Source organism: Lupinus angustifolius, chromosome LG05, assembly GCF_001865875.1.
Source record: "Lupinus angustifolius cultivar Tanjil chromosome LG05, LupAngTanjil_v1.0, whole genome shotgun sequence".
NCBI lineage: Eukaryota > Viridiplantae > Streptophyta > Magnoliopsida > Fabales > Fabaceae > Lupinus > Lupinus angustifolius.
The window spans coordinates 25978338-25996885 of NC_032013.1; the positions used below are offsets into that span (position 1 = coordinate 25978338).

Here is an 18548-nt window from a genome sequence, read left to right on the forward strand (position 1 = left end):
AAATCAAATATAGTCTCTAAAATTTTTGAATGGATCAAATTATTCGGTATTAGATATTGTAAAACATACTAAAAATAATTAATTTAACTCATATTTAATATTTTTAAATAATTTTGAGTTTTGCCAATTTTGTGAGTTTGTGGGACCAAACTGATACACGTGAAAATATTGAGGGTCCAAAGTATATATTTACTCTCAATTTTTGTATAATCAATTCATAAATTTTAATTTTCACTATTGTGACTCTCAGTTTCATTTTGTAACAAACAGTCAAACCCATTTCGGGGTGCATAATTACCTCTTCCAACAAATGTCATTCACATAAATAGAACTCTTGACATTTTGGTCATCCAAGAAATCTAGCACTACTAAATCATGTATTATTGTCACCTTGTTTACTAGAGCCAACTGAAATGTTATAAAAAGTGATGTTCATGTGAGTTTTTCTTTTTTTACAAAATAACTATGAACATAGAAATGAAAGATTCTTATGCGTGGTTCATTTTTTAAGGCCATAAACCATTTATTCCAAGGAAAATGATAATAACAATGCTTTCGTTTTTATAGCAATGAAAACATTATTATGAAACAACTTAATAAGTCATGAGAAATTCAAATATGAATCCTAAGAACTTGAAATGCTATCGATACAAGTTTTCTGAAAAACCTAGTAACTAGAAATATCAATTATGATCATAATACTTTTACAAATATGATTCTTTTGAACTTAATTTGAAACCACAAAAGTATAAAACAATCTCACCCCAACAATCATCATACTAAGAGGACAAGATATGAATCCACTTCAACCAGATAGGTGGTTAAAACTGAGGTTTATTTACTTGCACAAACACCAATAATATGAGAAGAAAAAGGAAGGAAAAAAAAACAAAACAAAATACATTTCACTATATAGTGGACCAAACAATCAAAGGACTTCAAGCATTTGTGTTGCTACAACATTCATTCTCCACCAAGCCATTATAATGTATGTGGTACTTATAAAGGGTAACCATGCCTTTTAGGATCTCTTGAGAAGAAGGGGTGTCTTAATGCTTCCTTTGCTTTTATCCGTTCTGCAGGGTCATACCTTAGGAGCCTTTGCAAGAGGTCAATCAAATCACCAGCAGAATGATCGACGTGCTGCATTATAAGGTTCTGCAAGGGATTATTACAAGAAAATAAAGGTAAGGGATTGTATTGATGCCATTCCAGCCATTGTCATGCTATGGAAGAAAAATGGATTACAGAATATGAGCACATCAATTTTTTTCTTAAAATTATTTATTGAATTATAAAGTTGGATATAGCCAAACTGCATAGTAGGCATTACCGGCAAACGATGCAATTTCCAAACTGCCCTCATGCTTTCTCTTGAAGTTGAACTATCGGGCCAACCTAACCGTGTGCCCCTTCTAAAATACTTATCAGCTCGTCGGCTGCAACATCAGGCATTACATGAGAATCCACAGGAAAATGAAATACAATAAATATTTCCCCAATCAAAGAGGACTCAAAAAGTTCTTACTCGGCCCTGACAATCATATGGGGAGGTAGTGGCCCTAAAACTCTTTCCATCATGGCAAGATGTTCCAAGTTCTCATGTGTCTGGAAAAGTGCCTCACCCTGATCATATACACAGAAAAGGAACATTAGGAAGAAAAAAGCGGGAGGGGAGGGGATCTGAAGTAAAATTTGTCAAGTCACTCAGGAAATCATAAAGTTTTGCTGGTCGAAGTAATAACAAGGAGGGGAAAAGAAGATAATTTTGCCAACCACAAAGAAAAACAAAACTGACTAAGCTAAAATGTGTACAAGAACAAGAAATGTGACTCTTAACATGAAAACAATAGAATAAAAGTTCCACCTAACAACTCCAGCCCAATCCAGTCCCAAATTGTGTGGTATGATATGGCAATTCTGGTGATGGAAACAGTGAGACCTCCCGACCTGCCTATGTATGCCTATGTATAGCAACAGTCAGACCTGCCTATGTATGTTTGACGTTATACATAGCCGGTCCCAAGCCCGGATAAAAGATGAAGATTATGTTAGGCAGTCGATAGCCAACGTAAAACTTTGTCGAATCTGTATGATATGTCATTCATTCTCAAAGTATAGAAATAAAACAACCTTAATTAAGTTTCTTTGCATGCACTCTAGATAAAAACAAAATATTAGAAACTCAAAACTCAACAAGAGACATGTCCTCTATTTCTTGTTCACGTTTTGCAGCTGCAAAGAAGGCTGAGAACCCAATAATTCTAGCTCAGAACATAGGGACTCAGAAATCAGACAGATAAGAGGGTAGAGGAGAGCAACAGAAAAGCTGGGAAGGTAGCGAGTGAGTGAAGTCTTTAACATGAACAGAGGAAGAAGAGACTCCACCAGCAAAACCAAACACTGTTGGCAACAAAGACCTTCAGTGATCCCTGACACTTCCAATGGACGACGTTGAGGGAGGATGGGGATTGACGAAGTGATTTAGGAAAGACTTCAAATAAAAAAATAGCCAATTTTCATCATTCTCCAGTTGGCAGACATAGCAAATGCTCTTGCAATATGTCTATTGCACAAATAGTAGCATTGTCCATGCGCCTTATCAAAATTGCCAAGCTAGAAACACAGCGTAGCGCAAGAATTCATGGGTCACCGCCTAATCCTATAGAACTTGCTATAGCATGCTATTACTAAGGAACTGTGATTCTAACGATCATGCATAACGAGTAAAGGAAAGTAAAGAAGGTTTAGACTGATGATTACTTACAGAGCAAAGCTCAACCAGTATGCAGCCTACACTCCAAAGATCACAAGGGTAGTTCCACCCAATACCTACAGAAAAACAACAGGTGGCAAATATAATGCATGGTTACAGATGTAATGAGCAAACATATCACAAGGAATGGCAAATTACCTAAGATAACTTCTGGTGCACGATAGTGTCTTGTTGATACCACATAACTGTGATCCTGATGTTGAAACGTTGTACTCCCAAAATCAATGAGCTTAATGGCACTAGACTTGGGTAGGTTCTTGAAATAAGAGCCATCTTTCATGGCCCGTGATAGAAACTGAATTGCCACAAATGAAGAATTTCCAACAAAAAGGAACAAATGTAAAGTTTTGATCTTTGAGAATTGTGAGGAATAAGTGCATGAAAACTTACATGGTTGCAGAATCTGTCTTATTAAAATTTAGAATATGAATTAATTCTCACTATCTATTTTTTACAAAAGAAAAAATGCAACTGCATGGTCCAAAAGTGTATTAACACCCACTGCTAGTACCAACACGTTAATTTCATTAACAGACAAGTGAATTACAAGTTGAATAAGGATTCTAGGAGAATAGTTAGGAAGATGATACCTTGTAATCAGGCACTTTAATAAACTCTGATGAGACTAGAAGAATATTCTCTGGCTTCAAATCAGTGTGAATCAAGCACAAGTCATGCATAACTGCAGATGAGTAACATAATAAGTGAACTAAACACATAATCAATTATAATAAAATTTATTTGAAGTCGACTCAATAATAGTTTAGGTTGTTTCAAATACCAAAAGGTTATATTATCCATATTCAAATGAGTTATTACATATGCACATGTCTTAAACTCCCAACAGATAAGGAGCATAAATATGCATAAAAAAAATATAATTTGGTAGTGGGTACAGGATATGTCCACACACATGCTACAGACTCCAAAAGTTGTCTGCCAAACTCCCGAACAAGATCAATGGGAAAGGAACGGTAGCTGTTTTTGCGGAGAAAATCGTATAAGCTTGGTCCAAGCTTCTCAAACACCTGTTGAAACCATTTAAATCCATCCGCAAGTTTTTTAACTCCCAGAATATTTAAGTATGACGGAATAGACATTCCTATCATCTTAATCAAATTACAAATATCAACAAATACTTACAATACAAATATGATTACGATAGTCAAACCAATTCCGAATTTGCACACAACTGCAAAGAATGAAACCATTTATACCAGAGTCGCTTTTAACATCTGCAATCAATAATGAAAGACAACCAAAAATAACTCTTACCGTGCACCATTGATGTCGTGTCTGGCTAGCCTCATCAAGACATCAATTTCAATCATTGCAGCCTCACGATACTTGTTTATGGACCGAACAACTTTAATTGCAACAGCTTCTTTCTTTTCATTGTCAAAACATTCCAAGACTTGGCCAAACGTTCCTGCATAAATTTTGATAAATTTTGGACATCGACATTAGGACAAATGCCAATATACCAAGAACATAGATAAACATGCAAAATGTGATGTTAAATCTTAATAAGCTTAAAAAGTATTTTAATATAAAAGATATAGAAAGGGAGGGGGATTGAACTTGAAATAACATTCTTGAAAACTGAAGCACTACCCACCTTCACCCATTTTACCGATAATTCTATCTGCAGACATAAGGGGAAACAATTTAGAGAAGGTCATGTGTGACATAAGCGCTGATAACTAATAGTTAAATACAAAAACACCACACGTCCACATAAATGAATGAACATGGTCATGTATTTAATTGTTGGAAATAATCATTCATCCTCATATTTTAGATGATTAAAAAAGACTAAAAGAGGGGTTGTGGAAATTTTGTGCTATGAGTTAACTAACATCGCGTGCACCCAATAGACTTTATATAGTGAATGAGGACAAATAACATACATCGAGGTGTTAAACTGTCACCGACAGCAAAAACATAGTGACCATCTTTATCATCAGGCCTCCAAGGGGGTGATCCATTGCGAGTCAATCCCCGAAAAAACAAGGAAGGATAGGCATGATTTGGAGCCACTCCATTCACAACCTCCTGGTTGTGATATGTTGTGGGAAGAACCTGCAAGCATTCTCAGATCCATCAGCCAAAAGTTAAGCAAAATGTTTCCATCAGCATAAAGTACAATCAAGCGCTGCAGCCTCAAATTTCGTATGAACTCATCTGTTTCATTGTGGCTGAACTTCAAAAAATAAAATAGAAACAATTTATTTTGAAAAACCCAATCAACCAAATTAAGAGTTCCTTTTTAAAACCTCTTTCTCAAGGAAAGCGCTTTGTTGATTAACAAAGTCACTTCTGACATTTACATGTTTTTTAGCTAGGTTTCACTAAAAATGTATATCTGCTACAAAAATTGAAATTCATCTTGTAAGAGAACCTGAATAAATTCTCACGAAAATGTTCCTGCCAATTTTTTGGTAAAATCATTCTTTTAATTATCCTAAACAAATTGGCAATAAGCATGACCGGTTGATCATTTCTACACACATTATAATTCAGCTAAAATTGTCCAGTGAGGAAAAAATTCACAGGACAGATACAAAAATTCTTCTGTTCTGCTCATTTATTTCAACTCAAACCATTAGACGATAACTTCGTACGGAAAAGGGTTCTCTGCTTCTCATCGGTTTTTCATATACATAAAATATTATGTTCCCTCCTGTTCTAACATGCTTAGCAAATTCAGCTACAACTATCCATCTTCACCTAATTCAGCTACAACTATCTATCTTCACCTAATTCAGCTACATAAAAATTCAATGGAAAATAAAAGAAAAAAAATAAAGCAAGCATGAAATTAACAACACATAAAGCCAATAATGCAGGGAATATTCATTTATACTCCCCGAGTCAACTCAATTCGTAGAGCTGCGAGACATAAAGTGTGAGCACCCGAGTTCAAATCTCAACAACGGTACAATTTCCCATCCTGTTAAAAAACTTAACCGATTAAAAAACTCCACTTATAAACATGTGAATGAAATTAAACAAAAACCTTAGGAGGAGGAATTGGAGGTTGTGGTTGTGGTGGTGGATGCATATCCCATGTTAAACGAGGCTTCTTCCTTGGTCTCTTGTCCATAATCCTATCTGGAAACTCCATAATTCTCTGCATCTCCATTTATATCTGCATATAAACTTCGTCAAGGTACGTGTGAATTCTTCGATTTGAATTCAAATTACTCAAGCATCGGTGATAAAACTCGGATTAGTAGTGAATTGGGAATTTTCCCCAAATTTAAAACCCTAATGTTGAGATCTAGAGAAGGAAGTGGTTAACAGAATGAAGGAGCGTTACTAAATTCATGGTTAGGAAGTGGGCCCTACAGTTCGATTGTTAATTTGTTAGGCTCTGTCTTCGGAAACGGTTCTGTTATCTCACATTTTGTGCTATTCCATGTACCATCATTTCTAATTGATTAAAAAAATTTATTTAAATTAAAATTGTAATTATTAAATATTTTTTTGACCAATCATATTTTCTGACACATAAAATTACACAAATGAGTGAAATAAGAAGAATATGTTGACCCTTTTGATAAACTATCTTATTTTTAATATGTCAGATCCAATTAAAAAGTAACACTTTAATTATTAGATAAGAAAATCATAAAAATATAAAATAACTTTTTTTATAAAATATGATTGATTTGAGATATGAAGATATAAACTTTTTGAGACATTTAATTTTTCTTTGTTGTTGAAAATGTCAAACTCAGCTGGTAACAACAAACTTGCTCATTTTTGTTAGGGCTTTGTCCCCAAACAAAGTTGTATGTTTTAAACTCCTTGATTTTGCTATCTAAGGAAAAGGTTAAGTATGTGTGTTTTTTAAAACAACAATGGGATAAATGTACCAATATGCTATTTATATGTATATAGAGGGAGAAACATGTTATGAATTGAGATTGTTGTTTAAATATGATTTAAATCTAAATTATGCTAGAATGTTTATATTGGAAAATTAGATGTTAAAATTGTCCAAGTAGGTTTTAACTTCTAGGATAAAAAGTTAAGAGTGTGAATGATAATATTAAGTTAATAAGAATAGAAGGTAATGTTTGATGATATATTGAATGGATGGACATATATCTCATACATGGTATATTTTATAAATAAATAATTAAAATAAGAGTTTTTTATGAGTATTTTTTCATTTTTTTAGGTAAGAAAGTAATCCATTTAGGAATGTTTGACTGTATTTTTTAATAATTGTTTTTCCATGAATTGAGTCTTGATTTTTTAATTTTTTTAGGGATCTAATAAAATATTACATTATTAGACTAATGTTTTGTTGATAAAATAAATGTTTTTTAACTTAAATAAGGTATACATAAATGATAGATTTATTAGAAAAGTAAATGTATAAATGTTTTGATTTGTTTAAATAGTACCTTCCATTGTGATTTATTTTGTTCCTTAACATGATATATAGGCTAAAAAGTGATAATGCCGGTCCAACATAATCACTTTATTACTAATTTACCTACTATAGCATTTAATGCGTGGATACAATGCGTGAAAACAAAATGTTATGTTATGTTTTCTTTGGTTCCATATTCTAATTTTTAAATCTTTTTAATTAAATATTAAGGATTATTCACATAATTAATCATTGAATTATTTGTTTTGCCACTAATCTAAATAGACTTTGAATGTGATGCATATTTTTTAGGGAGCAATGTAATCATCACTATAATCTTCAAATATGACAAACTTATACTTAGAAGTTTGGATATGCTTAATGAAAAAATAATAAATTGGAGGAGAAAAAATATTTATACTATGTATAAGTAATATAAATGAATGATAAATATTGTATTATAAATCTTTACATTAACATTGTATAGATATTATGTTAAAACATTGTTGATGTGATAGTTAGTTGTTAGTTTTACTAGTTTTCAATATATAAATCATTGTATCATTTTCTAATTCAACCAATCAGAAATAAAGTTTCTAATATAAGAGTTATAAGGTGGTTTGATAGTAGGGTGTATGAGGTTGACGGTAGAGTCTCACCCATAACAAAATACTAACAATTGCCGATCAAAAAAGAAAAAGAAATAAATTTTCTATTCTTTCTCTTTTTCTTTCTTTCTTCAAGTTTTCCATTTTCTCATTCATCATTCTTTCATACTTCTTGATTAATCAAAAAGATTTCTTTAATAGCTATACCATTTTAACATATTAAGACTCCAAGAAGAGGACTTAATAACCACTCAATATAGATTTTGTATGCTTCGAACCTTTAATGGAAAAATAGACCTTGGATAGAAAAAAGAGAGGAGAAAATAAGGACAAAGTGTTGATTATCTCATTCAATAGTCTCTCTTGTATATCACATCATTGATGAAGCAATGTTTAACAAAGATATTGCAATTGTACCCTAGAGATGCTAAGTTATACATATAGTTGATTATTCCTCACATATTTTGTAACTATAAAAAAAGGCATGGTTTTGATGCATGTCTTAATATTTCATCTCAAAACCAATTAGGAATGAGAGAAGTAGCTTAATAGATATTTAAATCATTCCCGAGACAATTAGGTAGGCGATGTGAGACTTACTTTTCAACATGTCCCTCCACATAAGCATGTCGAACCAAACGAACGGTTACCTTTGACCCATAACTAAATGACATATTTTGGCATATGACAACCGAAAAGAAATTAAACTCTGACTATGATACCAATTAGTTTTGAGATGGAACATTAACAACACGCAGGCTCAAAAAAATTTTCTCTTTTTTCGAGTTAATACATGATTGTGATTGTGCACCCTACATAGATCCATATCCTCATATAACATTGGTTCAATCTTCTGAGAAGGCATGTGAGAAGGACCATAAGAATTCTGAGGAAATGCCAAACTTAAAGAAGTTAGAATAACACTATTTGGATTATTACCACATTCCTTATCATATGCTTTGGTAGAAAAATCATAGTCTTGTGTATCACTTGGTGAAAAGCAAGATGAAGATAAAGAATGAGGATTTTGCCATTGTGGAAGTGTCTGAAGCAATTGTTGAGTTTCTGTCACAGTTTGTACTAGTGAAGTGTTATGACCCATGTTATCATTTGAAGCACCATTATCTACTTTGGTTATTCCATGTTTGTTTTGGTAATTTGGTTGATTATGCAATACCAAGTTGCTAGATTCATTGTTTCTTGCATGTGAAGATTCCATAAAAGAATGCTTCTCATTCTTTGTTTGAGACACTTGGTACCCAAAATGATTCTCATTTGATTGAGAACTTGCTAGTTCTGTTGGACCAGAGTGAGACATCACATCTTGAACTAAAACCTTAAAATGTTAGTTCCATGTGCTTTTCCTTCTTATAAACTCTTCCACTCCTCCCTGTATATCCAATGTGGGACTTCACACTTGAATAAACCCAACAAGTTCTAAGTGAAAAGAGTAATTTGAGAATGGTTTTGAACTCAAATCTAATACTTTGGTGTTTTTCACTTTTGCTTCAGCTGAGTTAGGTTGATGAAAATTTCTTAGTAGAAATTGAAGTTTATCTTTTGCTTCATCTCTTTCCTTGGAAACTCTCTTTAGGAGCTTGAATAAAAGCTTAATTGTAGCCTCATATTTCTTTATCTCAATATTGGCTTCATTTCTAGCTGTCACTAATTCAAGCTTGGTGCATAGAAGCATGTGCTTAATCTCAATAATATTCTGTTAAGAGAATATGTAATTAAGTTAGTATGAAACTCAGAATTCATAATAGTATAAACAACAATTGTTATGCCTTTGAATCTTTTAACTAAAAAAACATATTAGTACGTTAATATTTTGTTGTAGACGAGACTCGAATATACAATTTCATTCACTACATTCTTTAAATCATTCATTCTAACAATCAGATTATTTATAATTCTGGAACTGAAAGATTGTAACTAAGTAAGAGACTAATTTTATTAAATTAACTAGTAGATTATCAGGAAAATTTAGAATTCGGAAAAGCAAAGTAGTTTTCACATATAATTTTATGAATTCAAAAATTTCTTAGGGCTTCAAAATGGTGACCCCACTCTTAAAAACATTATTGAGATTATAATTTTGATGGGCAATAAATCTTAGGGTGGGGCAACCAAAAATTAGTTCAGTATTAAATAGAATTTAGTTGGTGTTCTTTTTCATGCATCTATTTAATGCAATAATGCAATAAAAATAAATAATTGAACCAGAAATGAAAGAAATGAAAATCCATATAGAAAGATAATAGAAGAATCATTCACCTCATCACCAGAAGAAATCATTTTAGCTAGCAACTAAATAATTCACAGCTTCTTCTGTAAATTTGAAAATGTAGGTAAAAATAATAGGATTTATAAAATTAATAACAATGTGATTTTTATATTCCTATTCAACAATGGGTCTATCAACTACTCCATAGTTATAGGGATATTGTTTTATTTTCGGACCAATAATTAAGAAATGGATTATATGGCCAACTCAGAATTAGGCTTTTATAGAAGAATGTACAGTTTTGATGAGTGTAAATGATATTACAGAACAAACGTGTATTCGATGTTAGTTCAAGTGGTACATGTTTGATTTCCCTTAAGCAAGAATTCGGGTTCGAGTCTTGTGGATGAAAAAATGTTTGTTGGGAGCGTTAATCACACTTACCTGTGGATGTTTTCGGCTCGGACATGATTGTCTTTAGTACGAGGATACCATACCTATGGGAAATCAAAAATTTCTATCATTACTATACTATTTGGAAGTTGGGAATTAAATTGGATTATATATCTATTGACAAAATAAATATTTTTATACTGTTAGCAAATCATTCAACATTCATATATTAACTATCATTGATTCTCAAATAAAACAAAAGTAATATAAATAAATAATAAATAATATGTTAACAATGTAAAAAATTTACACTGGCAATATATACATTCTAAACCCTTAGATATATACGAAATAGAAATTATAATAGTAAGTATTTTTTCTTATGTATGATTACAAGGAGGCAGAAAATTGAACACCTATTCAATATATAGAACTAGTTGAAAGAAAAGATAGTAATTTAGTGTTGATTTGATGCTCATTTGCACAAAGTCTTTCCATTATTTGATTTCTAACTTTCAGCTTTTATATAGGTGTTGACATCAGTTCGGATACACATATTTCAAGAGTAAGTTTTTTAAATTTACTTCTCATCTTAATCATCAATTTTAAATAAAATCTAATGGTTTCGATCTACTCATTAATCTTATTTTTTTCTTCATTATTTTCTAACTCATTTCCTATTTAAGAATTAAGCTCATCAATCTGAACCATACGAAGTTATGGACCAATTTTCATTTTTAATAAGTTTTTATCTTCACTCCTTAAATCCCTTGAATTGTTAGTTAACAAAAACTAATACAAATATAAACTTTAATCAAGTCATTACCTTGAATAAAAGTGGGGGAAGCGAAAACAAAATAATTAATAAATAAGACCTTACCTATAAAGATAAATAATTTAGTAAAAAACATCATTCAATAATCAAAACCCAAATTTTGTAGGAAAAAATAATGTAAGGACGAATAAAATTAAGAAAATGAGTAGAAACATATATTGATAATTTGATATGGAAAGAAAGGAAAATGATATATCCTCGTACTACTTCTCATACCCGTGAGAAAATGACATGTGTCACAATAAGATAATTTATTTATTAATAATTGTTTTACAAGTGACATATGACACTTTTTTGTTGTGAGTAGGAGGATATATAGTGCTCCGAAAGAAAATAGTAGTGAGAAATTGATGACATGTTTTAAATTATAAAATAAAAATCAATAAGGCATTGCTCTATTGTCATAAGACTCAGACTCAATTGAATTCTCAAGGTCGAGTTTTCGATTACTGGAAATAAAAGCACATGAAGCTCACACTAAAAGAGTGAATACCTTGAGCGGCGTAAGTTAGAAGAAAGTCAAAGTCCCAAAAACCCTCACCGTTACTCTCACAGCCATGACCGCCACCATCTCCGTTCAACTTTCAGCCCCTACTCGCCGTTCTCTCAACTCCTCCGTTAATCTCCGTCATCAATTTTCTACTTCTCATTCCACTTTCGCCACGCTTCAACGTAACTTCCAATTCCCTCGTTCTCGCATCACTGTTTCTTCTTCTTCTTCAATGAGCATTGATGCTCCTCTCAAAACCTCTTCCTCTTCGTTCCTCGATCGCAGAGACACTCCGTTTCTACACTTCGCAAAGTTTCACGGCCTCGGAAACGACTTCGTTTTGGTAATTCCTTTTCATTATACTATTCTACTACTTAGTTTTTATCTTCTCGTTACAATTATCTCTAATTTTATTACCTGATATGTTTATTTTTGAGTCTGAGATTATTATGCTTAAGAATTAGAAACTGGTGGTGGCTTTAGATTGATGATATTTCACTATCTTGTTTGATTTTGATGTAATGGCTTAAATGGATATGTTTATGTTTACGTGACTGTGTGTTGTGGTTGCTGAGTTTAATATATGAACAATGTTTACTGGTTTGGAAACTAGATTAATTAAAACATGGTATAAATGCAATTGTAATTGTTTGCAAGGGAAACATGTTATATTAGTACCAAATCTCAAATTGAAGCTTTTCAGTGATGAAATGAAACTGTTCAATTGGTTGTGGAATGTCCTGAAATATTGGCCACCAGCGTTTTCCCTCGAAATAAACTTGAACCAAATATGCATATTTGGTGACAAAAATCTTTGACATTGTCATCTTTGTAGGAGGACTCTAGTGATGGTTTACTCTTTTAATTGTGATTTTTGTGTTGTTTTGTTGGATTTTTTTAACTTGTTATGAGTGCTTTTGAGTAGGTTGATAATAGAGACACTATTGAGCCTAAGATAAGTCCTGAGAAAGCTGTTCAACTATGCGACCGTAACTTCGGTGTTGGTGCTGATGGGGTTATCTTTGTCTTGCCTGGTATCAATGGCACTGACTATACTATGAGGATTTTTAATTCAGATGGTAGTGAGCCTGAGGTAAACTATATTTATTTTTTACCAATATAGTAATTAGTTTTCCATTCTGATTCAAGCCGTGGCCTTGAATTGAATTGACTGTTTGTTATCGTTGAGAAATTTACTTGTTTTGTGAATTGACGTTTTTCTAACTAGATGTGTGGCAATGGAGTCAGATGTTTTGCCAAATTTGTTTCTCAGCTTGAGAATTTACATGGGAGGCATAGGTATGGTCATTATTGAGTACTTCCTATAAAAGTTTGTCCTGTTTTTCCCTTTCCCCTTTCAAGAGTTTGGTTTTGTGAAGCACAGACACTCTCGTCCTCGCTCAGGTGTAGAACTGGGAGTCTTCGGTTTTTGACACGGACACCTTCTTTGAGTAGGATACATAATAATAAAAAAAGTCCGGCTCAAACATGGTTTGCACATTATTTGAAATCGATAGATACCCATAATGACATGATGATTGAATGAGACAACTATTTTAAACACCATAAAATTTGCCAGTGCCACCTCAACTACTATCATTTGATAATGAATTGCTTGTTTAAATTTCATCTAAAGTTGTGTTTTTATACTTTGCAGTTTTACCGTACATACTGGCGCTGGGCTGATTGTTCCTGAAGTTCTTGAGGATGGAAATGTAAGTTTTTATGTGGATAATATGTGCACGGTTTACTGACTGACATGTGATATGCTTTGAAGGCACTAGCTCGTGCTGCTTCTAAGGCACCTTTTTATATATGTTATGAATTTGTGTTATGAATTCGTTTAATGTTGAGAAGGAATTTACTGTTTACTGGTTATGTTTCTTCAGCTTGATAAACAGTGATACTATTTCAGGTCAGAGTAGATATGGGGGAACCAGTTCTTAAAGCATCAGATGTGCCTACTAAGCTGTCTCCAAACAAGGATCATGCTGTTGTTAAATCGGAGCTAGATGTAGATGGGGTTATCTGGAATGTGACTTGTGTTAGCATGGGAAATCCACACTGTATAACTTTCAGTGGAAAAGGATTTGAGGTATGTAATTTTGACATATAATAGACGCTGCATGTTTACAATTTCCTTCTATAATATTATAATACACAGGCATTCACACACACACTTGAATGTTTGACCATTTATGTGAAAATAAAAAAAATGGCCCTTTATTACTTCGTACTACATCTATTTTCCTAACTCATTTTTAGTATAAATTTTCATCCGTGTTGCAGTAGTGTTACTGAAACTTATTATCTTTCCCACTCTAGCCACATATATCACATCATTTTTATTCCTTGTTGCAACAGAATTTGTTTGTTGATGAGTTGAAGCTAGCAGAAATTGGCCCAAAATTTGAACATCATGAGGTGTTCCCAGCACGAACAAACACAGGTCAGAATTGTCTATTTCTTTTTATTTATTTACAAAACAGATTTGTCTATTTCTTTCATGTAGAATATTATTTTCAACTTTTTTTGTTTATCATAATCAATATGCCCATCTTGTCGCTCTATTTTTCTGTCACTTGTGCCTTTTGTTTGTTGGGGCTGTTGCTTGCCAATAGCGATTTTATATGAACATTATATCAAGGTGGTGACTTACTGGGGTGTACTGTTTTTAGTCGAATGCTTCAGAGCCTGATGCATTTGGTATTTTTGTAGGACTCAGTGGGGCGAAAATTAGTCGAGTCTAGTCAAACATGACTTTGCTTGATACAGAATTGTTCGGCTCAAAATTCAACTCTGGTTCAATATGAACTATTTTTTTCACTCGAATTCGACGCAATTATAGTTTACGAACTGTTCGGTTCAACTCATAATTTATTTATTTCTAAAATATACTACAAAAAATTTCCCATGCTGTTACACGTCTCAAACTAAAAATAGGGGGGGCAATGCACAAGGCTTACACTAGTGGAGCATGGGGAAGGTGGGTATCCTCAGCCCAAGACTTTACGGTAGTGTCAATACTTACTCTCTAAGTTTCAAAAGGTAGTTGTTTCAAAATTAGGCACATAAAATGGTTCAACATATCAAATCCATCAATTTTATCACTAGTCACAACATAATATAAAGACTTACATATTTACAAATGGTTGCCTAAAGAGTTTAAAAAGTTGTTAGTTTAAGTGTTATTGTGAGAAATGAGAACAATTAATATGAACCATTGGATCTTATTTGAATGGTCAAGATTTAAAGATAAATGCAAATGACTTTTTTAAGTGATCATGTAATCATTTTAACTTTTAATCCTAACCATCCATGTATTGTTAAATGATCCAGATTAATTGTTTTCACAATTTTTATGAGAATTGTTCTCACTTTAGTCACTCATATATATGTGTATATATAGGCGACCCAATGCACGATGCTCCCATTTAATGGGGTTTGAGGAGGGTATATGTGTGCAAACTTCCTCTTGCAAATAGAGATGTTGTTTCTAGGATTTGAACCTTTGACCTCTTCGTCACTAAGAAGTAACTTTACCGTTGCGTCGAGACTCACTCAATCACCCTCTTACATACAAGCTCATAAATTCAACGAGTCGAATTATATTTAGCTCATGTCCGGCTTTTAACAAATCAATTTCCAGCTCAAGTTCAATTCATTTGGTTCTTGAACCAAATTTGGCAAGCTAAATAACGAGTCGAATTTTAAAGGATGGATAGTTAGTTTGGTTCATTACTGCTCATAGTCCCGTATGACTGGGTTAGACTGTATGTCAACCTTTGGTTGGGGGAGGGAGTGCCCATGCTTGTGTAGAGCATACAATTTCTAATTTTGTCTACCTTTGATGCATTATTCACTCCCCAAGCATGCTGCCCACCAAAATTTCAACCGTCCATCATTTGATTCGTTGTGCCCTAAGTGATTGTAGTTACAGTAACACTCTAATAGTCTAATTCTGTTGTAATCCCCACTCTCAGTAATGGTATGCTCGTGTTTTAATTTGCAGAGTTTGTGCAAGTTCTGTCCGAGTCTCACCTAAAGATGCGTGTTTGGGAGCGAGGAGCAGGTTAGAACATCTAATATTCAAGCTCTGTTTCTGATTAGTATTGTGTGTTTGAGAGAGCTCATTTTTTTTGTTTTTTCCAACTGTCTATACGCAGGAGCAACTCTAGCATGCGGAACTGGAGCTTGTGCTACGGTTGTTGCAGCAGTTCTTGAAGGTCGTTCTGGGAGGGTAAGAAGTTTGCTACTTTACTTTTAAGTTTTAACAATATGAGAACTGTCGATTTTTTGTTAAAAATGTGTAATAGATGTGATTGTCAATTTGTCATGGTAAATGTTTAAGTCTCCATTCAAAGCCCATTCAATCACAACTTCACAACAAATCCTTTTGAAAAGCAAACCCATTAATTCTGATTGCATGAAATTGTATATTTATAAAAATGAAATAAACAACTAATTCTTCTGTTTGGGTTTTAATACTTCCTCATTGCTACATAAATATTACTAAACCTTCATTTTGCCATCATTTTTTGAATTTGTCAAATGTGAAATTGATTCAGAACTGCACGGTTGATCTACCTGGGGGCCCTCTTCAGATTGAGTGGAGGGAGGAAGATAATCATGTCTATATGACAGGCTCAGCAGAACTAGTTTATTACGGTTCTTTGCCACTTTAATATGTTGCCTCCAATTTGTTGTTAAAGCTACTACTTCCATTTTTTGTCATTAAAAGCTAGAACTTCTATAAATTATGGATTGTTGAATAATAACTATATTTGGAGTAATGGAGTTGGAAGATTGAATGTTTTTCCTCGTATTCATTATCTTCATTATTGGTTGAGTGAGACTCACAATAACCGGATATCTATAATCATGTTCACGTACAAATTAGAGGTGTGTTATTTTGGTTATGTTTTCTGTTAATATGCATCAAAGACAACTATAATTGTGTAATTATAATTCTATAGGTAGAGATTAAGAATTGAAAATAATTTTAGTTGGTTATATTTCAATTTGATAGAAATGATTTTTAGATTTATGATTCTAATTCTGACATAACTTTGAAAAATCAAAACTAAAACTTTAAGACCCAAATATAATTCTAAAGTCTATTTATGTATATCAAACAGACAAATTCAGGTAGAAGGTGACAAGTTGCTAGTTATACACTATGAAAATAAGGTTTAAAAAAAGAAAGAAAAGTCAAGTTAGGAAATAAGTGGACTGAAAAAGAAGTATTCATTTTTTGACCCAACTTTGGTTAGCTTGAATTAGACCAAGAAGTAGCCTAAATTGTGAACACTAGCATGAGCCTAAAAAACGAAGCTTTTTCCATATTCCTCAAATAACAGTAGCACGAGCACAATAAAGTGTGCTTTGCCTTCAATTCCAAGTCTCAAAAACTTCAAAAATCATCACCTTTCATATTTAGTACCTCCTCACAAATCTCATTGTATACATAACCAAGTATTCTCTTTTTTACTTTTCCAAGGAATTCATCAAAACCTCAACTTCTCTCCACTCTTTCTCAAAAACTACACCAAACCAAGCAAAAGCATAAACATGTCATTTTTTTCTCTTTAGTGAAATCTTAGACAATCTTTTTTGGTCATTCTATGTGAAACTGAAATCTCATACTCCCTTTTATGATTCATTATTGTAAGTGCCTTTTTTGTCCAATTCTTTATTAATTCCTTCATTTGCTACATTTGTTGCAGAGCTTATTCGCTTTAGGTTTCAACCCTTAACATCTTTTTATTTGTTTTAGGATTTCTTTACTAAGTCATACACACTTTTATATAAGAAAAAATAGAAATTTAGACTCTGTTGTAGCTTAACCTTCTTCTTAAAATCTTCACTTAGTACTCTCTAAATAACTAGCAATGCTTTTTCTTCTATGACACTTTCATTTCCACCACCCATCAAAGCAAAATTTTCAACAATATGCTTTGTTTGCAAAGTGGAAAGTCAGAAAAGGTGCAACTTTTGATTGAGGTCTCAATCTTCTGAATCTTAAGATGAGGCACTTTTTCTGGTTCATAGTTTTTCATTTTTATATAGTTTAAAATTTACTATGTCATTTTTACCTTATCAACCTATCTTCCACAATTTATTTGTATTACTTTTGATTTGAGAGTAAATGATGATGATTAACATATGAATAAGAAACGATTTAATGATAATATAAAAACAGTTACACTGTCATTGTACCGATATTAAATCATTTTGTATATTCTCTACATTGTCTTATTTTCTTGTCTGTATACAGCGCAAAAATGGGGCTATTGATGAATATTCCTCAAAGAAAATAAAATAAACCTTAGCTCTTTCTTCTTTTGTATAATTGTATTTCATGAAAATTTTGACTTTTATGTTTTGTCACTTTGGGTCCCAAGGGTGAATTTTGCTATGGTAATCTTATTTTGCTTTTGCCTATGATATAAGATTGTGTACATTTATATTTCGCATTTTTTTCTCTTAGAGGAATCAGAAAAAAAATAATCTGTCTCCATTTCCCCGTGCAATTTTGTTTTTAATATTAACAGTTGAAAAACCTCTCAACAGTTTTTAATTTAATGAATAACAGAAAGAATTATTCGTACAAGTGAAAATAAATATATGGATCACCTTTAATTTAATTTATTTCCATGTATGACTTTTTTAAACGAATACAAAATCTCTCAATTTGTTATATATTTTATAAATAGCCTTCTAGATTCAGAGAATCTTCATTTTGCTATTAAAACCCAATTCAATTGTTCTTATAGTTTCATTGTTATCTGATTTGTGATTCAGTTTTGAATGATTCTAAGGTGGATGAAAT

At 32.4% G+C, this 18548-nt stretch overlaps 2 protein-coding genes across 3 annotated transcripts; one reads left to right on the forward strand and one right to left on the reverse strand.

The window, feature by feature from the left end:
- LOC109348413 (serine/threonine-protein kinase AFC1) lies at positions 748-6156 on the reverse strand. Of its 2 annotated transcripts, XM_019588844.1 has the most exons (13): positions 6008-6156; positions 5796-5924; positions 4687-4858; positions 4395-4421; positions 4052-4205; positions 3920-3968; positions 3690-3804; positions 3367-3458; positions 2915-3071; positions 2768-2832; positions 1529-1626; positions 1334-1439; positions 889-1158 (listed from the first exon to the last, which is right to left on the reverse strand). In XM_019588844.1, exons 2-13 carry the CDS (start codon positions 5919-5921, stop codon positions 1000-1002), a joined length of 1320 nt encoding a protein of 439 aa, XP_019444389.1. In that variant the 5' UTR covers positions 5922-5924; positions 6008-6156; the 3' UTR covers positions 889-999. The 2 variants fall into 2 exon arrangements, with proteins under 2 accessions (XP_019444388.1, XP_019444389.1); XM_019588843.1 differs by having other exon boundaries at positions 748-1158; positions 5796-6156.
- Positions 11705-16614, forward strand: LOC109348414 (diaminopimelate epimerase, chloroplastic). Its single transcript, XM_019588845.1, has 9 exons — positions 11705-12059; positions 12642-12809; positions 12945-13015; positions 13374-13431; positions 13632-13811; positions 14081-14165; positions 15729-15788; positions 15883-15956; positions 16285-16614. The coding sequence occupies exons 1-9, from the start codon at positions 11784-11786 to the stop codon at positions 16399-16401; spliced, it is 1089 nt and encodes a 362-aa protein (XP_019444390.1). The 5' UTR covers positions 11705-11783; the 3' UTR covers positions 16402-16614.

Excerpts from the sequence above, each read along its gene's own strand:
- LOC109348413 (XM_019588843.1), bottom strand. The coding sequence starts at position 5,921 with ATGGAGATGCAGAGAATTATGGAGTTTCCAGATAGGATTATGGACAAG. Across the intron at positions 4,422-4,686 it reads TGACAGTTTAACACCTCGAT|ATAGAATTATCGGTAAAATG; the intron begins GTATGTTATTTG and ends TTATGTCTGCAG. Across the intron at positions 1,627-2,767 it reads TACTGGTTGAGCTTTGCTCT|GGTGAGGCACTTTTCCAGAC; the intron begins GTAAGTAATCAT and ends GTATATGATCAG.
- LOC109348414 (XM_019588845.1), top strand. The coding sequence starts at position 11,784 with ATGACCGCCACCATCTCCGTTCAACTTTCAGCCCCTACTCGCCGTTCT. Across the intron at positions 12,060-12,641 it reads TCGGAAACGACTTCGTTTTG|GTTGATAATAGAGACACTAT; the intron begins GTAATTCCTTTT and ends GCTTTTGAGTAG. Across the intron at positions 15,789-15,882 it reads TGTTTGGGAGCGAGGAGCAG|GAGCAACTCTAGCATGCGGA; the intron begins GTTAGAACATCT and ends GTCTATACGCAG.